The 25617-nt window shown below is 30.1% G+C and overlaps 2 protein-coding genes and 1 pseudogene across 2 annotated transcripts; 2 read left to right on the forward strand and 1 right to left on the reverse strand.

Moving 5' to 3' along the window:
• The first annotated feature begins 14473 nt into the window (after positions 1–14473).
• LOC124922725 lies at positions 14474–15368 on the forward strand (annotated as a pseudogene).
• A 2506-nt stretch (positions 15369–17874) lies between these two features.
• LOC124921888 (transmembrane protein 45B-like) lies at positions 17875–19018 on the reverse strand. Its single transcript, XM_047462588.1, has one exon. The coding sequence runs from the start codon at positions 19001–19003 to the stop codon at positions 18059–18061; it is 945 nt and encodes a 314-aa protein (XP_047318544.1). The 5' UTR covers positions 19004–19018; the 3' UTR covers positions 17875–18058.
• Positions 19019–23801: 4783 nt separating this feature from the next.
• LOC124922737 lies at positions 23802–24374 on the forward strand. Its single transcript, XM_047463450.1, has one exon. The coding sequence runs from the start codon at positions 23802–23804 to the stop codon at positions 24372–24374; it is 573 nt and encodes a 190-aa protein (XP_047319406.1).
• Positions 24375–25617: the final 1243 nt, after the last annotated feature.

Genomic DNA, 25617 nt, shown 5'->3' on the forward strand with positions numbered 1-25617 from the left:
TCCAATGTCGCATTTTGGTCAAGGCTCAGACAAGAGTTGTTAGGATTTGAATTCTCAAATCCGTCCGGCTTTAAACAATCTGTAAATACACAAAAAAAAAAAAACACAAAAAGACATAAATTTATAGTGGTTCACTCAAATTAGGTACGTCTACTTCAGCTGCCACCATATTTCACTATGAATAAAAAGAAGGAATACAAAATTTTTGCCTAACACTTTATCTCTCTATAATTATGTCTTATCAATGTAAACCCTTAATAATAACATATTTATAGGGTAAATATTCAAGTAATAAAACTTAAATAAATCTTGGTCATGCCCAAGACCAAACCAAATATAAACCCAATAAACTATAATTAACTATTGGAGACTAACTTCATCATTTCTCGATTAGTAGCGGCTTCCATTCGGTGTCTTAACGAAGAAGATCAACTGAAGTTGCACACACTTTCAGTTTCTCGTTTGTCACAGCTTTTGTCAGTATATCAGCTGGATTCTCACTCCCAAGAATTTTCTCCTAAGCTAACACTTCATCTTCTAAAGTTGATCGGATGAAATGATAACGAACATGTATATGCTTCATCCTTCCATGATAAACTGAATACTTTGCCAAATGATTGACACTTTGACTGTCGCATCGCAACACACTTTTCTCATAGTCTTGACCCAATTCTCGCAAAAAGGGTTGCAACCACATCATTTCCTTAGAAGCCTATGTCACAGCAATATACTCTGCCTCACAACTAGAAAGAGCGACAATCTTTTACAATTTTGAAACTCAATTGATTGCAGTATCTCCTAGAGTATAAATGTACCATGTTGTACTTTTTCTACTATCAACATCACTATAAATGTCAACATCAACATATCCTTCCAAACCCATATTAGACTTTCGAAGACATAAAACGAGACCCATACTTCTTCTTAAGTATCATAGTATCCACTTTACTACTTTATAATGTTATCAACCCGGGTTGCTCATGAATCTGTTAACAACTCCCACTACTTGTGCTATGTCTGGTCTTATACAAACTATCGCATACATAATACAACCAATGGCAGAAACATACAAAACGGTGGCCACGTAATTTTTCTCATCCTCTATTGAAGGCGATTGATCTATAAATAGTTTGAAATGATTAGCTATGGGGGTAGTAAATGGTTTTGCATCGTACAAGTTGAATCTACTAAAAACTTTCTTGACATATTCTTCTTATAAAAGCTTAAGAACTTTTTATCCCTAAAAATCTCATCCCAATGATTTATTTTGCAGCACTCAAATCCTTCATTGCAAACTTTTCAGGCAACTCTTTCTTTAGCTTGTTAATCTCATATAAGTTTGCTTCAGCAATCAATATGTCATCAACGTAGAGGAGTATAATAATGTACGATTTATCAAACCTCTTTATATAGCAGCAATAATCAGCTTCACAGCTCAAAAAAATTGTTACTTTTCATGAAGCAGTCGAATTTCTTGTAACACTGTCTTGGAGCTTGTTTCAAACCATATAGACTCTTCTTAAGCTTACACACAAACTCATCTTTTCCTTTGATTTTAAAGCCTTGTGTCTGTCGCATGTAAATCTCTTCATCCAAATCACCATGAAGAAAAATAGTTTTGACATCCATTTATTGAAGATGAAGGTCTTCTTTCACAACCAAACTCAAAATAGTTCTAATTGTCATCAATTTGACCATTAGAGAGAAGATATCATTGTAGTTAATACATTCCTTCGGTTGAAATCCTTTCACAACCAACCTTGTATTGTACCTTATGGTTTTGTCATGTTCTTCTTTAATCATGGAGATCCATTTGTTGTGAAGTGTTTTTTTCCCTTTGGTAGCTTAGTGAGCTCCCAAGTCTGATTCGACATCAAAGAGTCCATCTCATCTTTCATCGCAGACTCTCATTTAATTGATTCATCAGATTGTATTGCTTCCTTGTAGCATTCAGGTTCGTCTCTATCTTTCAACAAGATATAGTTTAGAGATGGGGACCACCTCTCGACTGGTTTTTGATTTCTTGACGATATTCTTAATTGTATAACCAGTGTTTACTGATTTTCCTCTAGGGCCATGTTCTCAACAATTTCATCTTCAACAACACATTGGTCTTCTTCGACAATTGGTATATATTCAGCTGAAAAATCTTTCAAATCGATTGTAAGTCTCTTTCAGTTTGGAATCACCATCTGATGTCTTCCCAACACAATCTTTGTAGAGAACTTGTTCAATGAAGATAACATTCCTATTACGAATGATCTTCCGATTTTGATTATCCAAAAACGATAATTAAACTCGGTATCACCATAACCAATAAAAAATAGACTTTGGATCAAGCTTTTTCCTATCATATTCATTAATATGAACATATGATAAATAACTATGCACTTTCAAATAAGAAAGGTTTACCTTTTTATTGGTCTAGGCTTCTTCGGGAATTCTGAATTCAAGAGAAATAAAGGGTCATTTGTTTATCAAGTAGGCAATAGTGTTGATAGCTTCTGTCCAGAAGGTTTTAGGCATCCCTGCATGTAATCTCATGCTTCTAGCAAGCTTGTTCAATGTTCGATTCATCTGTTCAACTACTCCATTCTCTTGAGTCGTTCGAGAAATAGTCTTCACCATACTAATCCCATTTACAACACAATATTCTCTAAAATTTGAACTGATGTACTCGCCTCTGTTGTCGAATTTCAAGCATTTAACATTTTATTTGTTTCATTTTCAACCAAAGCCTTCCACTTTTTTAAAACCACAAATACATCAGATTTGTTCTTCATAAAATATACCTATACATTTCTCGTCGAATCATCTATAAACGTAATGTAGTAGTATGATCCACCAATCAAAAAAACAGATGTAGGTCCCCACACATCAATGTGTACCAACTCTAGTATTTCTTTCTTTAGCTCCTTCCCAATCTTTAAGAAGCTCACCCGTTTCTATTTTCCGAGAATGCAGTTTCCGCATAACTAATGTTCACATACTCCAGTTCTGGAATTTGACCATTCTTCAAAAGAATTACATCCTTTTTCGCTCATATGGCCCAACCTACAATGTCATAGCTCAATATTCTTTGAGTCATCAACTACAACAACAACTATTTCTCTACATGTTGAAATCGTGTATAATGTTCCAGTTTTATGACCTTGAGCAATAACTATCACTCCTTTAGTCACATTTCACGCACTATTTCCACAACTAAAATCGTTACCTTCTTCATCAAGTTGTGTAACAGGAATCAAATTGCGCATTAAACCTAAAATGTGTCTCACCTTATTAATCTTCCAAACATAACCATTTTCCATCTTCAATTTGATGTTCACTCCCCCATTCCAACAATATCTAGTGTCTCACCATTTGCGAGATAAAATTTCAGTTTTCTACCACATAATTCTCCATTAATTCTTTGTGGGCAGTGGTGTGGAAAGACGCATATGAATCCAAAACCCATAAATCTATCGGGATATCAACATATAGAAGCAATGCATTAGTGATAGTTTCTGTAACTGCGTTGGCTACATCATTTTTCTTATCATCGTTTCTCTTAGATGATTTACAATTCATTTTCAAGTGACCCTACTTAAAACAATTCCAGCAATCAAATATTTGTCCAGACTTGGACTAACTCCTCCTATTCCAGCAATCAAATGTCTTCTCTTACCTTAGTTGAAATTTCTATCATTACCTTTTTAGAGCAGAACCTTTGAATGTTTCACCAGAATCAATTTTACGAACCTCTTTAACAAGAATATGATCTCTAACTTCAATAAATTTCAGTTTAGAATTTCCAATAGGGTTGTTAATTGATGCCCTCTTATGTTATCAACTATTTGGTAGAGATGTTAAAAAAACCGAGACATTAACTTCGTCCCCAAAATCAATCTCAACCGATAGTAGTTGATTTACAATTGTATTAAATTCGTTCAGACCCATGATATACAGTTGATATACAATTGTATATTTTATGAGTAGTAACAAAAGTATCATCAACCATTTTTAAATTGAAGAGCTTTTTCATTAAATGAACCTTGTTGTTAGTAGATGGTTTCTCATACATATCAGAAAGAGATTTCATCAGACCCATGGTGGTCTTCTCCTTTGTTACATTGTGAACAATCGTCTTGGCTAACGTTAATCGGACAACTCCCAAAACCTATTTATCAGGGAGTTTCCATTCAGCTTCATCCATCTTATCTAGTTTCTCACTCAAAGTAACATTAAACTTTTTTCCATAGAGATAATCATCAATCTTCATCCTCTAGATGTCATAATATGTTCTATCAAATCTTCCAATCTAGCCTAGCAACTCTTATACCAGTTGTTAGGATTTGAATCCCTAAATCTGACATACTTAAAACGATCTGTAAAAACGCAAAAAGAAGAACACAAGAAGACACAAATTTATAGTGGTTCACTCAAATGAGCTACGTCTACTTCAGCTGCCACCATATTTTACTATGAAGAAAAAGAAGGAATACATAGAACATTTGTCTCACACTTTATCTCTAGAATTATGTCTTATTAATGTAAACTTTTAATAATAACATATTTATAGGATAAATATTCAGGTAATAAAATCTTGGTCAGACCAAAGTCAAACCAAATACAAACACAATAAAATTTAATTAACTATTATATAGTTTATTATAAGTGTAGACTTCATAACTTAACCAGAGTCTCAATAATGAAGAACCTTTCTTGGATTGGAGACGGAAGAAGGGCAAGTTAATGCTACAGGATTGTCATGCATATCTCTCCAATATTGGCCTACAACAAAATTATTCAAAATGATTTGTCCTTGATATTGACTTTTCATAAGATGTGGTCCTTAATGGTTAAATTATTATTATTTTATTTTATTGCTAAACTATGTTGAAATTAATCAATGTTTCTCAGGACCACTTTAGCTGGTAGATGGACCTAGTCTTGGACTAGGTATGAATATGTATGAACCGTATTGTTTATATTTTTGAAAAGAAGACTTTTCATTAGTCCACTAATTTGTAAAGTTTGCTACTTAATAGAAAAGTCATACAGGATTATATATAGCATACTCTCTTATGTATTTTAATCATTTTAAATTTTATTTTTGAATAACTTTTTTTTTTTAAGTTTGGGGAAGACTCTACCCATAACCATAAGGACATGATTTCACGTGATATATCACTATTATATGTTTGTTGTTTTATTCTTTATTTATTTTCTTTTTTCTGACCAAATTTTATTCTTAAAATTATTAACGACGGTAAAACTGTTGAGGAATAATAACAACATTTTTACCATGGTAACAATGATTATTTCGTCGTTAATAATTTATCGATGGGATTTATCAAGGGACGCCTAACCATAAATGATCATTAAGGTGGGTTTTCACGTGGTTAAATTAAGCTACAAATTGAAATTTCCATATATGTATCATTATATATATATATATATATATATATATATATATATATATATATATATATATATTATTTTTATTATCTTTTTTAGCACTTAAGCGTATTTTAGTCTATTAGCACTTAAGGATATTTCAGTCTATTGTAATCACCAATTATATAAACTCTTTCATTGCATTCATTTTATTTATGATTGCTAATAAGAAATCATAGATTCTCTCTTTATCTTATCATGGTATCAGAGCCTCCATTTATAAATTCTCTTTATTACAACCTAAAACTTCCAATCTACAACCTCTGATTTGAATTTAGTGTTGGAGTCTGTAATCATCAATGGTATTTTTTGCTTTCGCTTCCTTTTGATTAGTTGTTGCTCTAGCTGATTTTGTTTGGAGATTTGTATTCGAGTTGTTGTATTTTGTGTTTTCGTTGTTATATTTTGGGATTCATATTTGTTGCTACTATTTTTACCATGTCTAGTCGTAAAGATGATTCGCTTCAGTTCATTAGTGTTCATTTAGACGGCAAAAATTATACATATTGGAGTTACGTTATGACGAATTTGTTGTGCGGAAAATCTTTGTGGAATTATGTAATAGGGATGCATATCAAACCTACAAATGATAATTTGAGTGATTATGAGGCTTTAGTTTATACTTGGGAGATAAATAACTCGAAAATCATTACGTTGATTAACAATTTTATTATCCACTCCATTGGCATTTAGTTGGACATATATGATACAGCTAAGAAAGTTTAAGATCATCTAGCCAGACTATATACACAATTGAATTTTACAAAGTAGTATCAACTAGAGACGGACATTCGCTTACTTTAGTGGAATGATAAGAGTATACAAGAATTTTATTCTGTCATGTCTGATCTCTAGGATCAATTGGCTCTCACTAAGTATGCAAAATTAAGAAAATTTGAACCCTAAATAACTCGTCGAGAAGAGCAGTATTTAGTGCAGTTCTTAATGGTCATTCGAAATGACTTTGAGGCACTACGTGGAACAATTCTACATCGCTCCTCTCTTCCTGCTATTGACTATGTTGTCAATAAATTGTTAGCGAAAAAAATTCAACTTAGGTCTAAAACAGACAAGGAATTTGTTACGCCTACACATCCATCTATTTTTGTTGCTAGCAATCAAAATCGACCTAATTTTAAGGCCTCTCTAGATGAATGTGCATTCTGCAAGCAAAATGATCATTGTAATTCTCAATGTTCAAAATCGGTGAATAAGAATAAACGCCAACTACGACCACTTCCACAACAATGTTCATCACCAATTGCACAATGGGCTATCGCCCACTACATATCAGTAATATAATTGTTGCTCCGACCTTGGATCCATATATGTTTGAGCAGTTTTAAGAGTTCCTTACCTTACACCCTCACGCCATGTCCGCCTCCTCTCATAAAAGTTTGTCATCGTCTGATAACTTAGGTACATCATCTCCATTATGGATATTATATTTAAGCACATTACATCATATATCTCATAATATTAACTCATTTGTGTTAGTTAATTCGGTTCCATTATTTTCCATTATAACTTCCGATGTTACTCCAATGTCATTGACATGAATTAATTATATACATATATCTTGTTTATCTCTCTCACATGTCTACTATATTCCTAGTCTTTTTTAAACCTTGTATATGTTAGTCAATTATGTGATTATGGTCTCACAATTTTGTTTACTTCTTTCAATTGTTGTGTTAAGGTTCTGCGGTCACAGAAGGTGATTAGGACAAGCCGTAGGAATAGAGGACTTTATATTTTTGATGAACTCAAAGTATCAGATGTTGCTACCTTTAGCATTGTCTTGGCATCATTTCTTTTCAATCGCTTTTCTTCGAAATTTTTCCGTTGGCATTCCCATTTGGGTCATGTTTCTGGATCTTGTTTAAAAAATTTAGTGTGTATTAGAGTTTTGGGTTGTTTAGAAAGTCGTGATATTTCTGATTGTAGTGGTTGAAAATTGGCTAAATTTCCAGCATTGCCTTTTTATAAAAGTATTTCTCTTTCCACTACTCAATTTGATCTCGTGCATTTTGATGTGTGGGAACCTTCTTCTGTTTCCTCTAAAAGAGGTTCTCGATATTATATTTTTTATTGATGAATTCACTCGTTATACTTGGGTTTATCTTATGAAACGCAAATCTGAATTTCTTACTATGGTCACCAATTTTCGAGTTCTAGTGAGAACCAAATATTCTTTAGTGATTAAATATTTTGGGTGTGATTTGGGGGGATGAATACACTTTTAATGATTTCTCTTAGTTATTTGCCTATGATGGTACCATTCACCAAACCTCATTACCAACATTCCTCAACAAAATAGTGTGGCTGAAAGAAAACATCGTCAACTTGTTGGAATGGCTCGTTCTTTCATGCTATCAGTTGAAGTTCCTAGTGTGTTTGGGGGAATCAATTATTACCACTGCTCATGTGATCAATAGAATCTCAATATCACATAATTTAGGTTTGTTCCCTTTTAAAAAATTATATGGTCATTCACCTGATTATTTCTCGTTGCGTGTTTTCGGTTGGATTCGTTTTGTCCTTTGACCACATATTGAGCATAATAAGTTCTCCCCCGGTCTGCCTTATGTGTTTTATGGGTTATGATCTTGGTCAAAAAGGATATTGTTGTTTTGATCCAGTTAATCAAAAATTGTATGTCTCTCGTCATGTTATATTTTTATAGCACATTTTATTCTTCTATGTTCCTACTAGTTCATATCATATGACCTAAACAGATCTAGTTCGTATTGATTACTTTGACATTGATCCCGATGAAAATCTATCTGATACTTTGGTTCATGGTACATCCACCTCACATGTCCGCTTTTATGACCACCCAATTACCGAATGATATTGCGAATCCTCCTTTTCATCACTCCACTCGCATTTGTAAGTCTATTAAACTTCTCAATTTTGAGTACTCCTCTTATTCTACTTTATTTTCTTCCTTTTTCACTTATTTTCATCATTTTTCTAAGCCTTCATCCTATAGAGAGGCAGTTCGTGATCCCTTTTGGCAAGTTTCCATGGTTTAGGAATTTACTACTTTACATCATACTCATACATGGGATACGGTTTCAATACTGTCTGGAAAACATGTCATTGGCTCTCGTTGGGTCTACAAGATTAAAAAAAATCATATAGTTCCATAGAGCGATACAAGGCTCGACTTGTTTCTAAAGTCTATTCTCAAGAGTATGGCATGGATTATGATGAAACATTTGTTGTTGTTAAGAAAATGACAATTGTTCGCACTTTGATTGATGTTTCTTTGGTTTGTCAATGGAAAATCTCTCAAATTAATGTGAAGAATACGTTCTTGAATGGTGACCTTCATTACGAGGTTTATATGATGCATCCCCGGGTGTTCCTCGTTAGTTTGGTGAAGTTTTCAAAGCTTTGCAAAGCTCTTTATGGTCTCAAACAAGTACCATGTGCATGGTTTGAAAAATTGTTTATGGTGATCACTTCGCTTGGATTTCTTCCTAGTCACCATGATTTGGCTTTATTTGTCAAGCGTACAATGGAAGAACGTATTCTTATATCATTGTATATTAATGATATGATTATTACACGTGATGATCATGATGGTACTGAATCATTGAAATCTGAGTTGGCACATTCCTTTGCTATGAAAGATTTAGGCATGTTACGTTATTTTTTAAGAATCGAGATAGCCTATTCTCCAAAAGTTTATCTTTTATCTCAATCAAAGTACATTGCTGATTTGTTTGAGCGTGCTCAACTAACCGACAATCGAATTATTGATACACCCCCTTGAGATCAATGTTAGATACTCTACGTCTGATGGCACTCCTTTGGAGGATTTTGGTATTTATCGTACCACTATTGGCAATTTAGTTTATCTTACTATAACTCGCCTAGACATTACGCATTCAGTTCATGTGGTCAGTTAGTTTGTCATTTCCCCTAGTATAGTTCATTGGGCTATTGTTCTTCATCTTCATAAGTATTTTGGGGTACTCTATTTCATAGTCTCGTGTTTCTTTCAACGTCTTCATTAGAGTTGCGCGTCACTCTTATGCAGATTGGGGTGGTAATCCTACAAACCACAAATTGACCAATAGATATTGTATTTTCTTCGATGATTCGCTTATTTTGTAGAAGAGCGAGAAATAAGATGTCATATCTCGGTCTTCTATAGAAGCTGAGTATCGTGTCATTGCCTTGACTACTTGTGAAATTATTTGGTTACATCGATTACTTACTGATATGGGTATTTCTCGTTCTCATTCTACTCTGCTACATTGTGATAATCAAAGTGTTATTCAGATTGCACAGAATTTCGTCTTTAATGAGTGAACTAAACATATCAATATTTATTGTTATGTCACTCGTCATCATCTACATACTCACACCATCACTTTGTCATTCGTTCCTTTCTCCTTGCAGATTGCTAATATATTTACAAAAGTGCATTCTCTTTGCTGACAAACTTTCAATGTTTATTATTGTTACATCGTGAGTTTGAGAGAAGATGTTAGATATATTATCTTTATTAGCACTTAAAGTTATTTTATCACTAACAGTATAAAACTCTTGCATTGCATCCATTTTATTTATGTTAAGAAACTCTAACTTCTCTATTTATCTTATAATATATATGATCAAAGATTTTGACTTGACATTTGCAAATGATGAGAGAGAATGTGAATAGTCTAGCCTTGATTTTGATTACAAACTTTAATAGTTTAACCTTTTTAACCTAGGTATTATGAGCTTAATTTGTCATTAACTCTAGGTATGAACAACATGGATGATCATGAGGGTCAAGATCGATGGCAAAATATAATTATCCCTTCGTCATGTTTCAAAAGCAATGTTCTTGTTATTGTAATTGTAGCATACTAATTTGTATCTCAAGTCCTATTCGTGCTAAAATTAAGAATAAAATCGAAGATAAGATATGAAAACTTTTGAACACCAAATTAATTAGGTCCATTCAATATTCAATGAGCAGATATGACATATTATCACAACAAAATTATTTGTCATTTTGGAGTGGTAATACTGAAATCACATGTTACTTAGGACCACAAATAAGTGGTCACATGTGTGCTAAAATAAGTTCCCAAAGAACAGGAAGAAAATTTTGTCCGGAGTAAAATTTGGATTGTTTAGTAGAAGAAAAGATAGTATTAAATATTATATATATATATATATATATATATATATATATATATATAATGAAATAAAATTAACACACAAGTAAATTAGATTTTTTTGGTAGGGTAATATAATTAGAAAAATATGGTGACAATATTTTGGAGGTTCTTGAAGAGTTTTAGACAATATATTAGTGAGTTTGAGGCTTATTTAAAAGTACAATGGTCATCAGGTACTTTAGAAAGTTGAAGTCGAGAATGGGGCTATGTCAAGAATGGAGAATCCCCTATAAAGAAGTCACTAGTTTCGAAAAAGTCAAAGTGAGATAAAAAAAAATCAAGTGTTTGATTGTTTGTAAATCATTCGACTTGTTTCTTTGATTTTCCGAAGATTTGATTATTCTAGGTTGTTAGAATAAAGCAAAGGAACTATGTCCGTTTTTTCTTCCATGGGATTTTTAATGAAATGACAAATAAGTCGTTTTCTCAAAAAATTATTGAAGTCTTTATTTTGAGAACATTGTTTCTGGTCTAATTATGTATATGTTATATAAACTCGTGTCAAAATCATAAACTATGACGATGTAATATTTGTTCTGATCATTTTAATAATAATCTCATTGAGTGTGGACGTAACCTTATTTCTTCATGATACAATAAATCTGTGTTTTTCTTTATTGTTTTTAGTCATCTTTAATAATCCATTCTAATATTTGTATTTATGCATGTTATTATTGAATTACTTGTATTTCACAATATATACAAACTAAGTTGCTTTCCATAATATGGCTAAACAAATACAACAACTAAACGAATAAAAAAACTAGTAGTTGTTAATTGTGTCCTATATTCTACTTCAATGTCCCTTTAATTGTTCATAATATCTAGAAGCTCATGTGGAAATCGGTTGGGATGAATTGGGTCATGTCTGGTTTCATCAAGTATTGTTGGTTTCATCAAGTATTGTTGGGTGGTGTGGATCGACCTTTGCAATGCCTTGAGGCTCAATCCAGATTAAATGGATTTTCATTTTGTTGGTGTTCTCGGGGAACATTTGTTTAGACCGAAACATGAGAACTTTCGAGACTAAGGCCCTCCTGGCTCGTATGGTCCTCAACTCTTTTTCATAGCTATTGTGAAACTCCATACCTGTCTGGGCGGGTTAAGTTTTGGACCTGATGGAGAAATTTAATGACACATTTGAGTTTTTTTTTCACTTCTTGGTAGTGGAGGTTGTTTGTTGAGTAGATATATCTAGGAATGGATTCAAAAATTCGAGCTGAGGTGGACTTAAAAAAATAACAGAAAAGTATGGATAAAATGAGTGAATAAACATATTTTTTGTCCAACTTTTATGAATTAGATAAACAAATATTAAATTAAATTAAAAAAAGGAAGAAATTAGAGAATAATGTCATATTCCTACTATAAAAATAAAATAAAATATTCGGAATTATAATATATATATCACTGGTGCAGGCCGCGAGAGTGGTACCAAATCGAGACAAACTCTATCATATTTTTCACATAAATATTGGTAATAATATTTTTACCATTTGTTCTCTTCTATCTAGAACACTGGACATTTTAAGCTGAAAAATAATGTGTGTAGAATGAATTTTGTTGCTATGTATATAGTTTATTCATTCATGTTTCTTTATTATATATTATTTTTGGAAAGGGTAGAACTCTTTTATTAATGTAATGAAAATTATTTTATTCTTTCAAAAAATAACTATCATAGTAGAAAAGTTGTATGATTATGGTGAAACAAAAATGATAATAAAAGTTATACACTAGTATAAAAATGAGTAATAGCGACTAATTTAGCCACTATTTACCATTACTGTCGCGATTGATCAAGACAATTAAAAAAAAAGTGGAATATATATCTAAATTGCCACTAATTTTTTATACGGTGGCCAATCCATGTTTTCAATTTTTATTTTTATTTTTATTTTGTGTTAAATACCAAGTATTATTTATTTATATTTTACTTTAAAATTTAACATTAAACCCTAACTGCAGAGCGTTCACCTATATGTGAGTTCTAATTAACTCCAAAACCAGCACCTACAGTAAGAACTCACCGCCCATGGTTGCGATTTTTATCCTTGAAATCGTCGTCGAGCTTAACTGAATATGGCGGAGGATAGAAGCCTTGTGGAGTATCGCTCGCTCGCTCGTCCAACCTCAAGTCCTCGTCTCGATCGCTTGATCACTCATCCTTACCTCACAAGCACTACAACCTCGCTCAGATCTAAAATCAATCCATAAGTATCGAGATGTTTATTCCTTCACATCTCTCTAGTAAATTTAGAGACAGTTATGTAAGGTTTCTACCGCTTTCAACTTTCCTTCTTCTGCTCAACCTTTGTCCGTAGATGGAATTCCTTATCACAAATCATACTTCAAGTGTAGTCATTGTAAGAACACTCTTGCGGTACTTGAATCTTGAATTTTTGATAATATTTTTGTTTATAATTTGCATACAATTAAGTTTTTGTTTATCATTTCAGTTTATTTATCTACACGGTATAAGTCTCTGCAACCAAGCAATTACTCTTCAATGGAAAGTGTTTTATACTATAAACCTCAGTTTGAGCAACTCTTGAAGGAGACTAGTAACTTCAACCAAACATTTCAGTCATGTATGTATTTAGTTTAGCTGAATTGGTTGATTAATTTCATTTATTCCCTCTTAACACACAATCTGTTATGTTTTTTCTATAGCTGGGAAATCAGTTGAGAAGTTAATTTCATTTCAGGTAAACTTTATCTTCATTGTATATCCAACTCAGACAACATTCTCTTGATTCATTTTATTATATGTCCTTACAGAAGAAGTCTCCTAGCAAAACAAAAGATAAGTTTTTTGGTACACAAGATAAATGTGCATGTAGCAAGACAACTTATCCATAGGAGAAGGTATAAACCATATCCTATTTAGGCCTTATTTCACTATTGTAATACTAAAATTAATCTGTATTTTCATCATTTCTATAAATAAATGCTAAATGTATTCAGGTTCAATACAATTGCTAATTATGTATTGGTTGAGTACTAAAATTTATTTTTGTTTTAAATGTATAAGTACTCTCTTTTATTTGATTTGGGCATTATTTGGATAAAACTGTGGACATTTTAGGTGCAAACTTGGATAGAATAATCAACATTTGGGTTATAGTTGTGGATTGAACTGTATTTTTTATAGATTTTATAGCTTGTGAGCTTTACTAAATTTAATTAGCCAAACCCAATGTTAATAACCTAATTAATCATCAAAGGTTTTATATTTTTGTTTTATTTAAATAGCCAAGTGAATTTCATATTCTTTATGTTATTAGATTGATTAAGTTTTCAGGCCCGATTTTGAACGTGACAACAAACTGAAATGTAGTTATTATGATTTGAAATGATCTTGATGTGTCATTGCTTCTAACATGGTATCATTATAACAAACAATTCTAGAACTAAACAAACTTTAATTGCAGGAATGAGATACAACAAAGGAAGAACTCATGGAAGGATGGAGTATTAGGAACAAATTGTTCTATACCGTCTAGTTAAAATTGAACTCATCAGTTCCAGGTTAATTCTTTAGTACAAGTCACTAAGCCAGTCTTATATATTTGAAACTATAATAGCTTAGGAAGTATATTGACAATGTTAGCAATCTTGGACCTCTCGATGACATTTTTTTTAACGAATTAGATCCTTATCGCTATGATCAATCACGGTTCCTGAAGGTAATGTTTACGAGAGAATATTTTTTGAACCAGGATAGAACTACCGTTTCATAGATCATAAGCATCTCCACTAGCTTGAATTTCAGAATCTAAAATCATAACTTGTTACTTGTGGAAACAAAAGGTTCATACACAGTTCAACACCATACGAGACTTATGTTTTATGGTTTTTTTCTAGCTAGATGGGATATTTCAGCTGGTGCGTTGTCCGTCCAAATCCACATGATCCTTCAAACATGGTGATATTACAGTGACGATTTTTTATGTCATTGTTAATAAACTAGAAGAAATTATAGATGGAAAATGGCACACAACTCATATTTCTTATTTAGCACCTTTAATACCGATGAGACTAGCTCTGCAATTCGCTGTTTTTGGAGTATACAATCTCGATTTCCCAAATAGATTCATGGGAGAACTCCGAATGTTGATACATCTATCATAAATGGAATTTACAAGGCTTTCATGGAAATTATATTTTAGAATAATGATACAAAAAATGTTGAGTCCTATCACATGGATGGTTATGCATTCTTTGTTGTAATTGGGTGAGTATTTTTTAAGCTTGAATGTTGAACAATTTTTAAAGATCTGATGTGTTTGAACTCTGTTGCACATAATAGATTATGGGGTATGGACGGAGAACAGTAGAAGAACTTGCAATAAATGGGATGTAGTTGCTCGTTGCACGACCCAGGTAAAACTCCATTTTAGTCAGATTTGGAAACTAAGTTACAGTTTGGAAATTTTTAATTTATATAAAATGATAGGTGTACCTAGGAGCTTGGACAACCATTTTAGTTTATCTTAATAACTCTAAAATGTGGAATATTCGTTCGGAGAGACTAGATCTGTGGTATTTGTAGGCAAGAAGCTTATGTAGGCATTTTTAACCCTAAGAAAGATTAGAGCGATGTTTCATTGGTTTTACTGAAATCAAAATAATTATTTATTTTCCGTTGTTCATGTCGAGACTCGAGATAGATGTGTCCTGACATGATTCTTTTGAATATTTCATTTTGTTGTTGGCTTGTAGAATTTGAGAAACTGAATTATCTTTGTGTTGTACCAGTACTAATTGACAGAGACATTGTTGTGGCTGACTCTCTTACGATTCTTCTGGTTCGTAATTAAAAAAATTATAGTTCATTATTTTTTATAGAGATCCTTTAATTGAACTGAATTTTTATCTCAGAATAATTTTGGCAATATTTGGAAGAGAAGTATCCTCAGATTCTACTATTCCTAACTGATCTCAAATGGAGGACTCTTAGTCTTCAGGTTTGATCTCTTTATCTTTGATTATTCACATAAAAAATTTGTATTGGGACCTGATTATATCTTCAGAAAAAGGAAACAAACATGATAAAACCCTTAATGGATCTATAATCATCTTGATAATAGTTTTCTATTGGACTATAAGAAGTTTGTTATTAGTGATTACCTTTTTTGTTATTTGGTCTCACAGATACCTAATATTGTTACATCTAACATACAATCCATTCATATGTAGTCAGTGTTGGTATGACCAAATACATATTACAATATTTGTTGTGAGTTATTGATGTTTGAGAGAAAAACTAATTGTATATTCTTTTGTTATTCAGACGTATATAACAGATTTGAGTGTAAAGACTTGTTAATGACATTTGGAGCAGCATGACCATGTTAATATTCGAGAACTTTTTGAGACACTATTCTTGCCCATATTAAATGGAAGAAAAGACATTTATGGTATATGATAACTCTGTCTCTACCTAAATTAGCTTAGTAGACTACTGATTTATATTGGTTCTGATTTTTATTATATTGATTAATAGTGTCAAAATTTAGAAGAGTTTTGTACAACTATGTTATACTTTTATTGTTTAATGAACCAGGCCCTATTATTTATTTACTAACACTCTTGAGATTTTTTTATTTTTATCAAATTTCAGGACGGACTTCACTTCTTATTGCTCATTTTAGGAACATGATCTTATTTTCTTGCTGATGACCAAACACGTTCGAGGTTATACACTTTCATATATGCATTTTCATGTCATCATTTCAGAATTGATATTCTTAAAAAAAAATATTTTTATTATTTTGCAGGAGATAAAACTAGTTAGTGGTAATTCAACAAATTAGTTTACTAGTAACAACCTTGATAACAACAATACAAGAAAATATCATTATATGGTAAGTTTACTTCAAATAGCTAATTCATTGATGTTTTCATTATTATTATTTATTTCAAATAGTGATTTCTTGAAAAGATAGTTATTAAGTTGATGTGCTTTTTTTATTGTTTTGTTGGAGACAAGATTCATCCATTATTCTCACATAAACTTTTAGGCCTTATTTCTCGCTTTGAAATATTTCCTTCTACAATTATTATTATGAAGAAAGGTTACCATAAAAAATGGAATAATTTTAGTTTTTTACCTAATATATAAGAAATACTTGATTGATTGACATGTTTGTGGATCATCATGATGATTATAATGTTAAATTCTTAATGGGTATATTAGGACAAATTAAACTATTTGATCATTGGATTAAAGACTTATTATTTTAGATTGACTTAATTTTTTATCAAGTGATGATCTTATTAATTTTTTGATTTTTGGCAGGAATTACTTTGATGATTATGGATTACAATAGTAAACGATGATTGTTGAGAAAAATATTGGAACATGTTAGAGTTCAAATTTAGATTTGATGTATTTTTTATTCACTTAATAGAGTAATATAAATATTTAATTTTAGTATTAAAAAATTGTATTTTAAAATGGTTTTAATATTCTTTTTAGTTAATAATAGATATAGTAGACATTGAATGACTGTTTTAAATTTATGTATTCAATCTTTTAGCAACAGTAATTTATTCCTGTAGCCATTCTTTTAGCGACAGTACTTATTCCTGTAGCCACATTTTAGCTACAGAACCAATAGCGTCAGTTGGCGACAGGTCTATCTACTGTGGCTGTTGACCTTTAGCGACAGGAAAGTACACAATAGCGACAGTGTTTACTGTCGCAATTGAACACATTTACACTAGTGATATATGACATGAATTTTTATAAAGTTTTCTATTAGATATGCAAATGAATATGTTACTTTTATTAATTTCTCATGTTTCATATGATTTATCAAGTGAGATTTGTTGATAATTGCAATATATATATTTTTATCTTAATTATAAATTTTAGTTCTTATGTATAAAAGATATTAAAAATCGAAATATAATTAAATTCTAAATATATAAACCCAAAACGTCGCCAATTTGTGGCACAACGCTAATCATTTTTACTGACCACACCTTAAACGACGCTTTATGATTACCGGCGCATTTATGCGCCCGGGTTTTGCGCCAGTAGAAGTAAGTTTTGTTTTCTACAGAAACTATAAATATTTAACTACTTTTTTAAAAGTGCAGCTATAATTTATAGCTATCGTATCAATAACATCATTTTTTTGTTGAAAATTTGGTTATATAATCAAATATTGTATATTTCTAAGTGATAACTTGTATGTATATTCATACTATATATTAAATAAATATTTGAAGAAGATTGATTAAGATCACTTTAATCTATTGAAAATTAATTTGTCACATTCCAACATTAATAGGATACATCAAACGCAAATCAATTGAAGCAAACATAAACCATTACACTGGATCTGATCACACGTACACTAACATAAATGTATATCATTGTGTCTTCATTAATCTCTTTCAATTCTTACCTCTCATGATTATGCTTTGGATCCCTTGTAAATCTTACTAATGAAAACATCTAAGAGCCCAAAGTTGCGGCTTTTCTTTTGAGCCTCAGCATCAACGAGTTCCTTCTCTTCTTGATGATCATCTGATAAAAATTTTGCCGAAGCCTCATGCTCATCTTGCTCGGGGTAGACTTTGATCATGTACAAGTATAAACACATGGTGAGGACAATGCATATAACCAAGTACCAGCTGAATTCGAGTGTGGTTAGTGCTTTGGCCCTGTCTAGAGCTTCTTGTGTATTGCACCTCACCACATAGTGGGCTTCCTCCAAGTGCATGAAACAACCTTTGGGCATCAAAGCCTTTGTCCAAAGCATGATTCCCATCACATTGTACCACACACCCTGAAAAACAATACTAAAGGATCTAACAAAGCTGACCATGAAGCTCTTTGGGTATGGAATACCGAGGACAGTGGTAATGAGCGATACGAGGATAAGAATCTGAAGAAACCAATGATAGTGCCCCTCCAATCCCATATGGTCAGTTGAGTGGAGGTGGAAGAGGATGTACTCTTGCCAAAATGCCAATACTCCCAATGCCAAGGTCATACCATACTTGGAATTGGGACGTCCAAAACGGTCCAAGATCTTAGCAAAAACAGCGTAGGTTAAAATGGTCAAGGAAATGGAAGCATGCTCAAAATTGTGAAGGTGGGTGGTTGGGATGGTCCCATCGGTGTCGAAAGGATGGTGTTTCACAGGACCCACAAAGAGCTCCATGAGAATGGAGATTGTGCTGCCTATCATCATGAAATAGAGTTCGCCATACCTCGACTTCTTAATTGGGAAGAATGGGACAGAGGTGTATGACTTGGGATGGCGAGCATGGAGTTTGATGTGGTTTACCAATTGCCATAACCCAATTAGGAAGAAGCCAATGCCTGGTAGCACATGCCCAATCAAGCTACCCATATTAATTATGTACTTCAGAGAGAAAAGATAGGTTTAATTAGTTTATTGGTGTTTTGTTTTGTGGTGTGGTGTGGTGTGAAAATAGTAGGAGAATGCTATCTATATATATGTATATGATTTTGAAAATGTGACATATAAGTAGCTAGTAGCTAGGTTTCTTAAAAATTAAGATACCTTGAAGAGTTAAAGTCTTGAATATTTACATAAATTTCACTATCTATTTTAGTATCAACCTACGACTTAATTAAGCCTATTTGTCCAAATCCTTGGACAGAAAACTCCATTGTGGTCTGTTCCATAAATAATAATTCAATTGTATCTGACAAGAAAACTAGGCTGCATGCACATCAATCCAAAGGATCACTTTAATTAGTCTATATGAAAACAATAAATTATGTAATGAAACATCAATTAAGAAATGAACCAAATGTTTCACCATGAAGTCACAAATAACAACTTAATATATACATGACTTAACATACACTTCTCGCAAACAAGATCGATATTGTCTTAAAATACACTCCTCACAAACAATTAATTGATTAGGTCTTATAAGCATAAATGGCTCTTGTAATTTAATTATTTGTTTTATAAAACAATTCATATGAGCTTATAAGTACAGTACTAGCTATTAAATGGTTTAAAAAGTTATCATAGAAAAAATCACTTATAGTTTCTTAACAACAAATTATTAGATTCAATTTGGTTGTCTTAATTAATGTTTAATTTTGTAAATGACTTATGCAAATTAAATAAAATCTTTTAAGCACAACAATAAAAGTAATAATAATAAAATTAAGTGGAGACTTATCTCTAGCTTAGTGGTAGTTTCTCATATTCGGACCATTTATAAAATAATAATAAACAAAATTAAGAAAAACAAGTATTTGTCTTGAAAATTAAGAGCAATGAGTTTTAAATGTTCTCCATTTTCTAGAAATTTGCCACAGTATAACAATCTAAAAAACTATGCTCTTCTGCCATATATATATCACCAGATAAAATGACACTCCATTTACAAGAATAGATCATGGTAGACCCTCGCAATATTTCTTAACAAAACTTAACCGATCTTATTGAACAAAATGTAAGAATTGTCAACTGGTCTTTCTTGATTATCGCAGTTTAGTGAAAACATTTCATTAAAGTTATGTGGCGGTTTAAACTTTTGCCGATGCGTCGCAAAAACCTAATTATGTTCAAGTAATAGTTATTTTTTGTTGCGGTAGGATATGTAACTTGAATTTATTAAAGGTAAAAAAACAATTTCACTTCTCAATATTGAGAACGTAGTATTAATTTGTATTTCCTTTCTTGGACTGTAGCTGTACTGTTATATAAATTTTGAATAGAACTTTGTTTTTATTATTTCATTTTCCAACTTATTTCTTATTTTTCAATAATTTTGTTCTTAGTTTTAATCTGGTGTGTCTTACCTTATATAATTAGAGATACAGGGCAACAAGGACGTATTCAGGATTTGATGTTAGGGTGGGCTCCAAATGTTTTTGGAAAATTTTTAAATGAAATTTGTAGATTAACGTAGATGTTACCTATTTTTAAGAATTATAAAATAAATAGTGAATTAAATTAGAAATATTTAGAAAATTAAGGATTATTTCACATTTTTAGAGTAAAAAAATCAATATTTATGTATAGATAAGATTAGTACTTTCTTTTTATCCAAATAATGCAGTTTTGTTAATTTGGCCAATTTTATTTAAAATAATAGTAATTACATGAAGAATGAAATTGAGATGAAAAACTTGGTAAATGTGAATTCATTCCAATTTTAATTTCAACAAATAAATTCTAGGTACATTCCATTCTTACTAAGATAATATATATATATATATATATATATATATATATATATATATATATATCCTATGATATGAAGGTTTCTTTAGTATAATTAAGATTTTTATTCAATAACAAAATAGTATAAATAAGGAAAGACAAATCAAATAATGAAAAGTTCAAGAAAAGATATCTGAATAAGTAGTTAAAGACTTTGGATTCGATCATGTATAATTGATATCTTTTCTTTCAATTTTCATTATTTTTCAGTTGAGTTAATTTGTATCTTAATTAACAACTTCTTTGTAAAGTTACTGATCATACATTTATATAATATAAGTTAGTTCCAAATAAAATAAATATAACAAATTATATATAGGTGTGAAAACTCAAAATTATGATATATATGAAACCGAGTTCTTACGCCTTTATCAATTATTTATATTTATATTTTTTATTGAGGAAAGTTATATATATATAGAAGATGTATCTTCTCTATTTCTAATTTAAACATATATGTAGGAACTGGAATTTACCGTTTTTTAAACTCACTAAAATTGAAAGCATTGTAAACAGATAATTCATTTACGTTTTTAGCATTTATTTAGAATGTTACGACTTCAAAATCATTCTAGGTCTGTCTAGAATGATCTCTTAAACTCGTGGTTTTTTTTCCCGTTTTTCGGATTTTTTAATGAAATAACGCTAAGTCGTTTTTCCCAAAAAAATAGAGCCTAAAATGTTGAACCTGTTTGAAACTGCTCTTTTATAAATAAAAATCATATAATTAGAATTTTAATGAAAAATGATTAAATTTGGAATTAAAAGTAGTTTTTTTTCTTTGATCTAATAAGTACCTATAAAGTACATTGAATGGAATTATACTTCCCGGTTGGATTGAGATCTATGTCAAATTTGAAAATTTGTAGTTTTTTCTTTCATCTCTATATATAGTTTTATTTTGTATTTTAAGTTAAAAAATAGCATTTTATTTGGTTTAAAGTATTGAAATATATTTTAACTATGGATATAATTAAATATAAGTTTGTATCATTAAACTTTAATATGTATATATATAATTAATAGATATCAATTTCTTAGCATTATATAAAAGGCAAAACATATTATATATTGTGCCTCACAACTTAGATGCAAAAACATTAAAATCTATAAAGAGGATATTTCATTTGTCCATTATATCAACTCAAGTGTGGTTGGATGGCTTGGATTATGTTTAGGTTAAATGGGAATTGTTGGGAGATTTTTTTTATATTGTCAATTCAAATTATTATTTCTTAATTAAGATAATAATAATAATAATATAGATATTATTATAATATTATTAAGAATATTAAATATTTTGATTAATATTATTTTTAGATTATTATTATATTAATTTCCTTATAAACATAACTTAATGCATATAAATTAAATATAAAATCAATAATTTAATATAAATTCATTACAATATTATTCTTTTTCTCTATAAATATTGTTTCAATTTTAAATTTTTGTACACATTTTAGTTAAAAAGGAAAATTATTAAAATATAATTAAATTTATAAAATTAATCATAATTTGTGACAAGACTGTTTTATTTGACTCACTAAGAAAAAATATATACATTTAGATGGAGGAAAGAAATGTATAAAAAGTTGAGTATTTTAGAAGTTACACCAAGAAAATGTATGTACTTAGATAAAAAAAATTAAAATAAAATTAAAAAAAACAATCGATAAACATGAGTAGAATATAACATGAATGAATTCTATAAATGGGAGAGAGAATTAAAAAAAATTGAGTGTTTTAAAAATAATAAAAAAGTATATGAAAAAACAAGCTTAAGGTTAATGAAAAATGTCAAAAAAAATTCACATATATATATATATATATATATATATATATATAATAATAATAAAAAGAATTTACAATAAAACAAAAATATAATTATAAAATACAAAATATTATCCATAATATGAAAATAAAATAAAAAATTATTTTTTATGTAATGAAACTTAAAAATTAAAATATGAATAGTTTATTAAATAAGAACAATAATATATATATTCTCTTTTAAAAACTCTTTAAATATATATATATATATATATATATATAATATTTGTGTTCAAATTATGAGTATTTAAACTAATAATTGTAGTTAATTTTATTTATAATTATGTGTATAGATATATTAATAAATATGTATATTTATGATTTTGTTAAAAGTATATAATTATAATAATTATATAAATAAAATATAAAATTTTGAAAATAAATTGAGATATAATATATATAGATATTAATTTATTTTATATATATATATATATTTATATATATATATATATATATAAATAAAATAAATTTTAAATTTAATTAAAATATTTATTAAATAATATATATTATAGATGCCCTCTCTAATGTTTTTCCTGTTTAAGTCATATTAATTAGAGTTGTGATCTTAATTTTATTTTTTATTAATATCGAAGAATATTATAATATAAGGCTTATTAAGTTTGAATTATTTAAATAAATTAAATTGATAAAATATTATTTCACTCTAATTTTACATCACTCAATTAAATATTAAAATAATTTATATTTTAAATTATTATTTTTTAATAAATAATTCCAACCTTCACACAATAATCACAAATTATTATCATTTTCCTCTCTTCAAATTAAAAAAAATATAATAATATTTAAACAAATCAATTTAGATTTCTTAAAGCCCGGTGTTCAATTGATTTATACTTTCACATGTAGAGAGTCTTCTTAAACACCTATTATTCTTAATTAATTCTAATTAATAATTTCTCAATCAATAACATAATTAAGAATTGAGTTATAAGTAATTCAACTACAATTCTACACGTACCAAACATAAAAATATCAGTATATATATCTACATTAAAAACCAATCAGTTTGCATGCCCTAACTCATCCAACTTTCTCTCTCTAACTAGACGGCGCCCGAAAAGCAAGTGGCAATTAATTAATGATGTCTCCTGTAATTCAGCTGCTCCTACTGACATGCTTAGTAATCTCCGGCGCCGGCGCCGGCGAGGAGGAGATACAGGTGATGAGTATCCACGAAGTCCTCCCACAGTTTGGGCTTCCGAGTGGGTTGTTTCCAAATTCCGTAAAGTCTTTCTCTATGGATAAAGACAACAACTTCGAGCTCAAGCTAAGAAGTTCATGCACAGTCGACTTTGATTATCCGTTGTTGTACGACAGCAGCATTAAAGGGACGTTCCGTTATGGGTCAATTATAGAACTCGAGGGAATTCAACTTGAGAGATTTCGTATGTCGTTTGAAATTACCCAAATCAGAGTTGATTTGCCGCCTACTAAAAATATCTACTTCCATATTATGTTTATGTTGTTTGAGAACAGTCTTGATATTGATCAGTTCATGACTGTCCGTTCTTGCTCCAGATATGTTTCTGGTCGTCTTTCTCAAAAACAGGTTCAGGAGGTAACTTCTCGGGTCGCTAATGAATCGTACGAGGATGCGCCGGAAAAACCTGCAGGGTGGGAAGTGTCGGCGAACGCCGACGCCGATGCTAGCTAACGTTTGTTTGTTTGGTGCGGCATTGTTTGATAACGCTAATTCCTCGCGATATTATAGAGAGAATAAACGTGAGATTATATATTTTTTATTTTATGCTGATAAATAAATCTTTATATGAGAAATAAGTGTAATTAATCTTGAATATTTATATGATAATTTCTTGAATCAACTGGCCTGAACTTTATTGAGATTATTTTTGGTTGGAAATTGAAAAGTCTTAGTCAGATTAATTTGCATTTTAGATTTATTTATTTATTTATTGTTATTGTTATATAAAACTAGATTTTTAAATGTAGTTAACTTATTATATATAAGAATATTTATAAATAAATAAAAAAATTGATATCATTATTTTAACTATTAAATATATTCAAATTAATAGTTAAAACTCTCAATATTTCGGGAATAAAAAACTATTAATTTTTTAAAATTCAATAATTAAATTAGTGACATTAATAATAAATAATAATAATATAAAAATAAATAATTATATTTATAAAATTAATAACATTAAAATAATTTTTTCTTAATTTATAAATATAAATTCTTTTTTTCTGTAAAATCATATAATATTAAAATTATTTATAAACTTGTAAAAATTTTACTATCTTAATCATTTGAATAGTTTAAAAGTACATCTAATCGTAAAATCATATCAAATATTCTACCATGTTTATTTGGTTAAATATTAATTAATAGAGCTCTATGTCACGGCTCATAAGTGTCACGACCCGATCTAGGGGATATCAAGGCTCATTAAAGTCTTGGCCTCATAGTACGCTAATGTTCTTAGCCCAAGGGGAAACTCAATCGCTAAGAAGACCCAATGAATTTTCTAATTAAGGAAGATATTAGAAGATATTCTAAATAAGGAAGAGATTACATGATATATTCTAATTAAGGAAGAGATATTCTAAATTAGTGTAATTAAATTATAATTGATAGACAATTCCTAATTTAATACGTTATAAGTACTATAAATACCTTAGAGGTATTACAATGTAATTACCAAGTAATCATTTTAATACAACCTTATTTTCAAGTTTTGTTTATCTCTCTAAGACTCTAAGTATTCTTGCGTTTGAGTTCTTCTTGTATTTTGAAAAAATGCTTACTAGCTAGAATCTGAGTCGATCTAGCCTAGTGCCACACGAATCTAATTTTAGCCCGTGACAAGTAGTATCAGAGCAAGGTTGTGCTTCCGCACTCAAGTTGCAAGAGATGGATTCAAGTGTCAACGTCA

This window comes from Impatiens glandulifera, chromosome 1 (assembly GCF_907164915.1).
Source record: "Impatiens glandulifera chromosome 1, dImpGla2.1, whole genome shotgun sequence".
Taxonomy (NCBI): Eukaryota; Viridiplantae; Streptophyta; class Magnoliopsida; order Ericales; family Balsaminaceae; genus Impatiens; species Impatiens glandulifera.

Excerpts from the sequence above, each read along its gene's own strand:
- LOC124922737 (XM_047463450.1), top strand. The coding sequence starts at position 23,802 with ATGTCTCCTGTAATTCAGCTGCTCCTACTGACATGCTTAGTAATCTCC.
- LOC124921888 (XM_047462588.1), bottom strand. The coding sequence starts at position 19,003 with ATGGGTAGCTTGATTGGGCATGTGCTACCAGGCATTGGCTTCTTCCTA.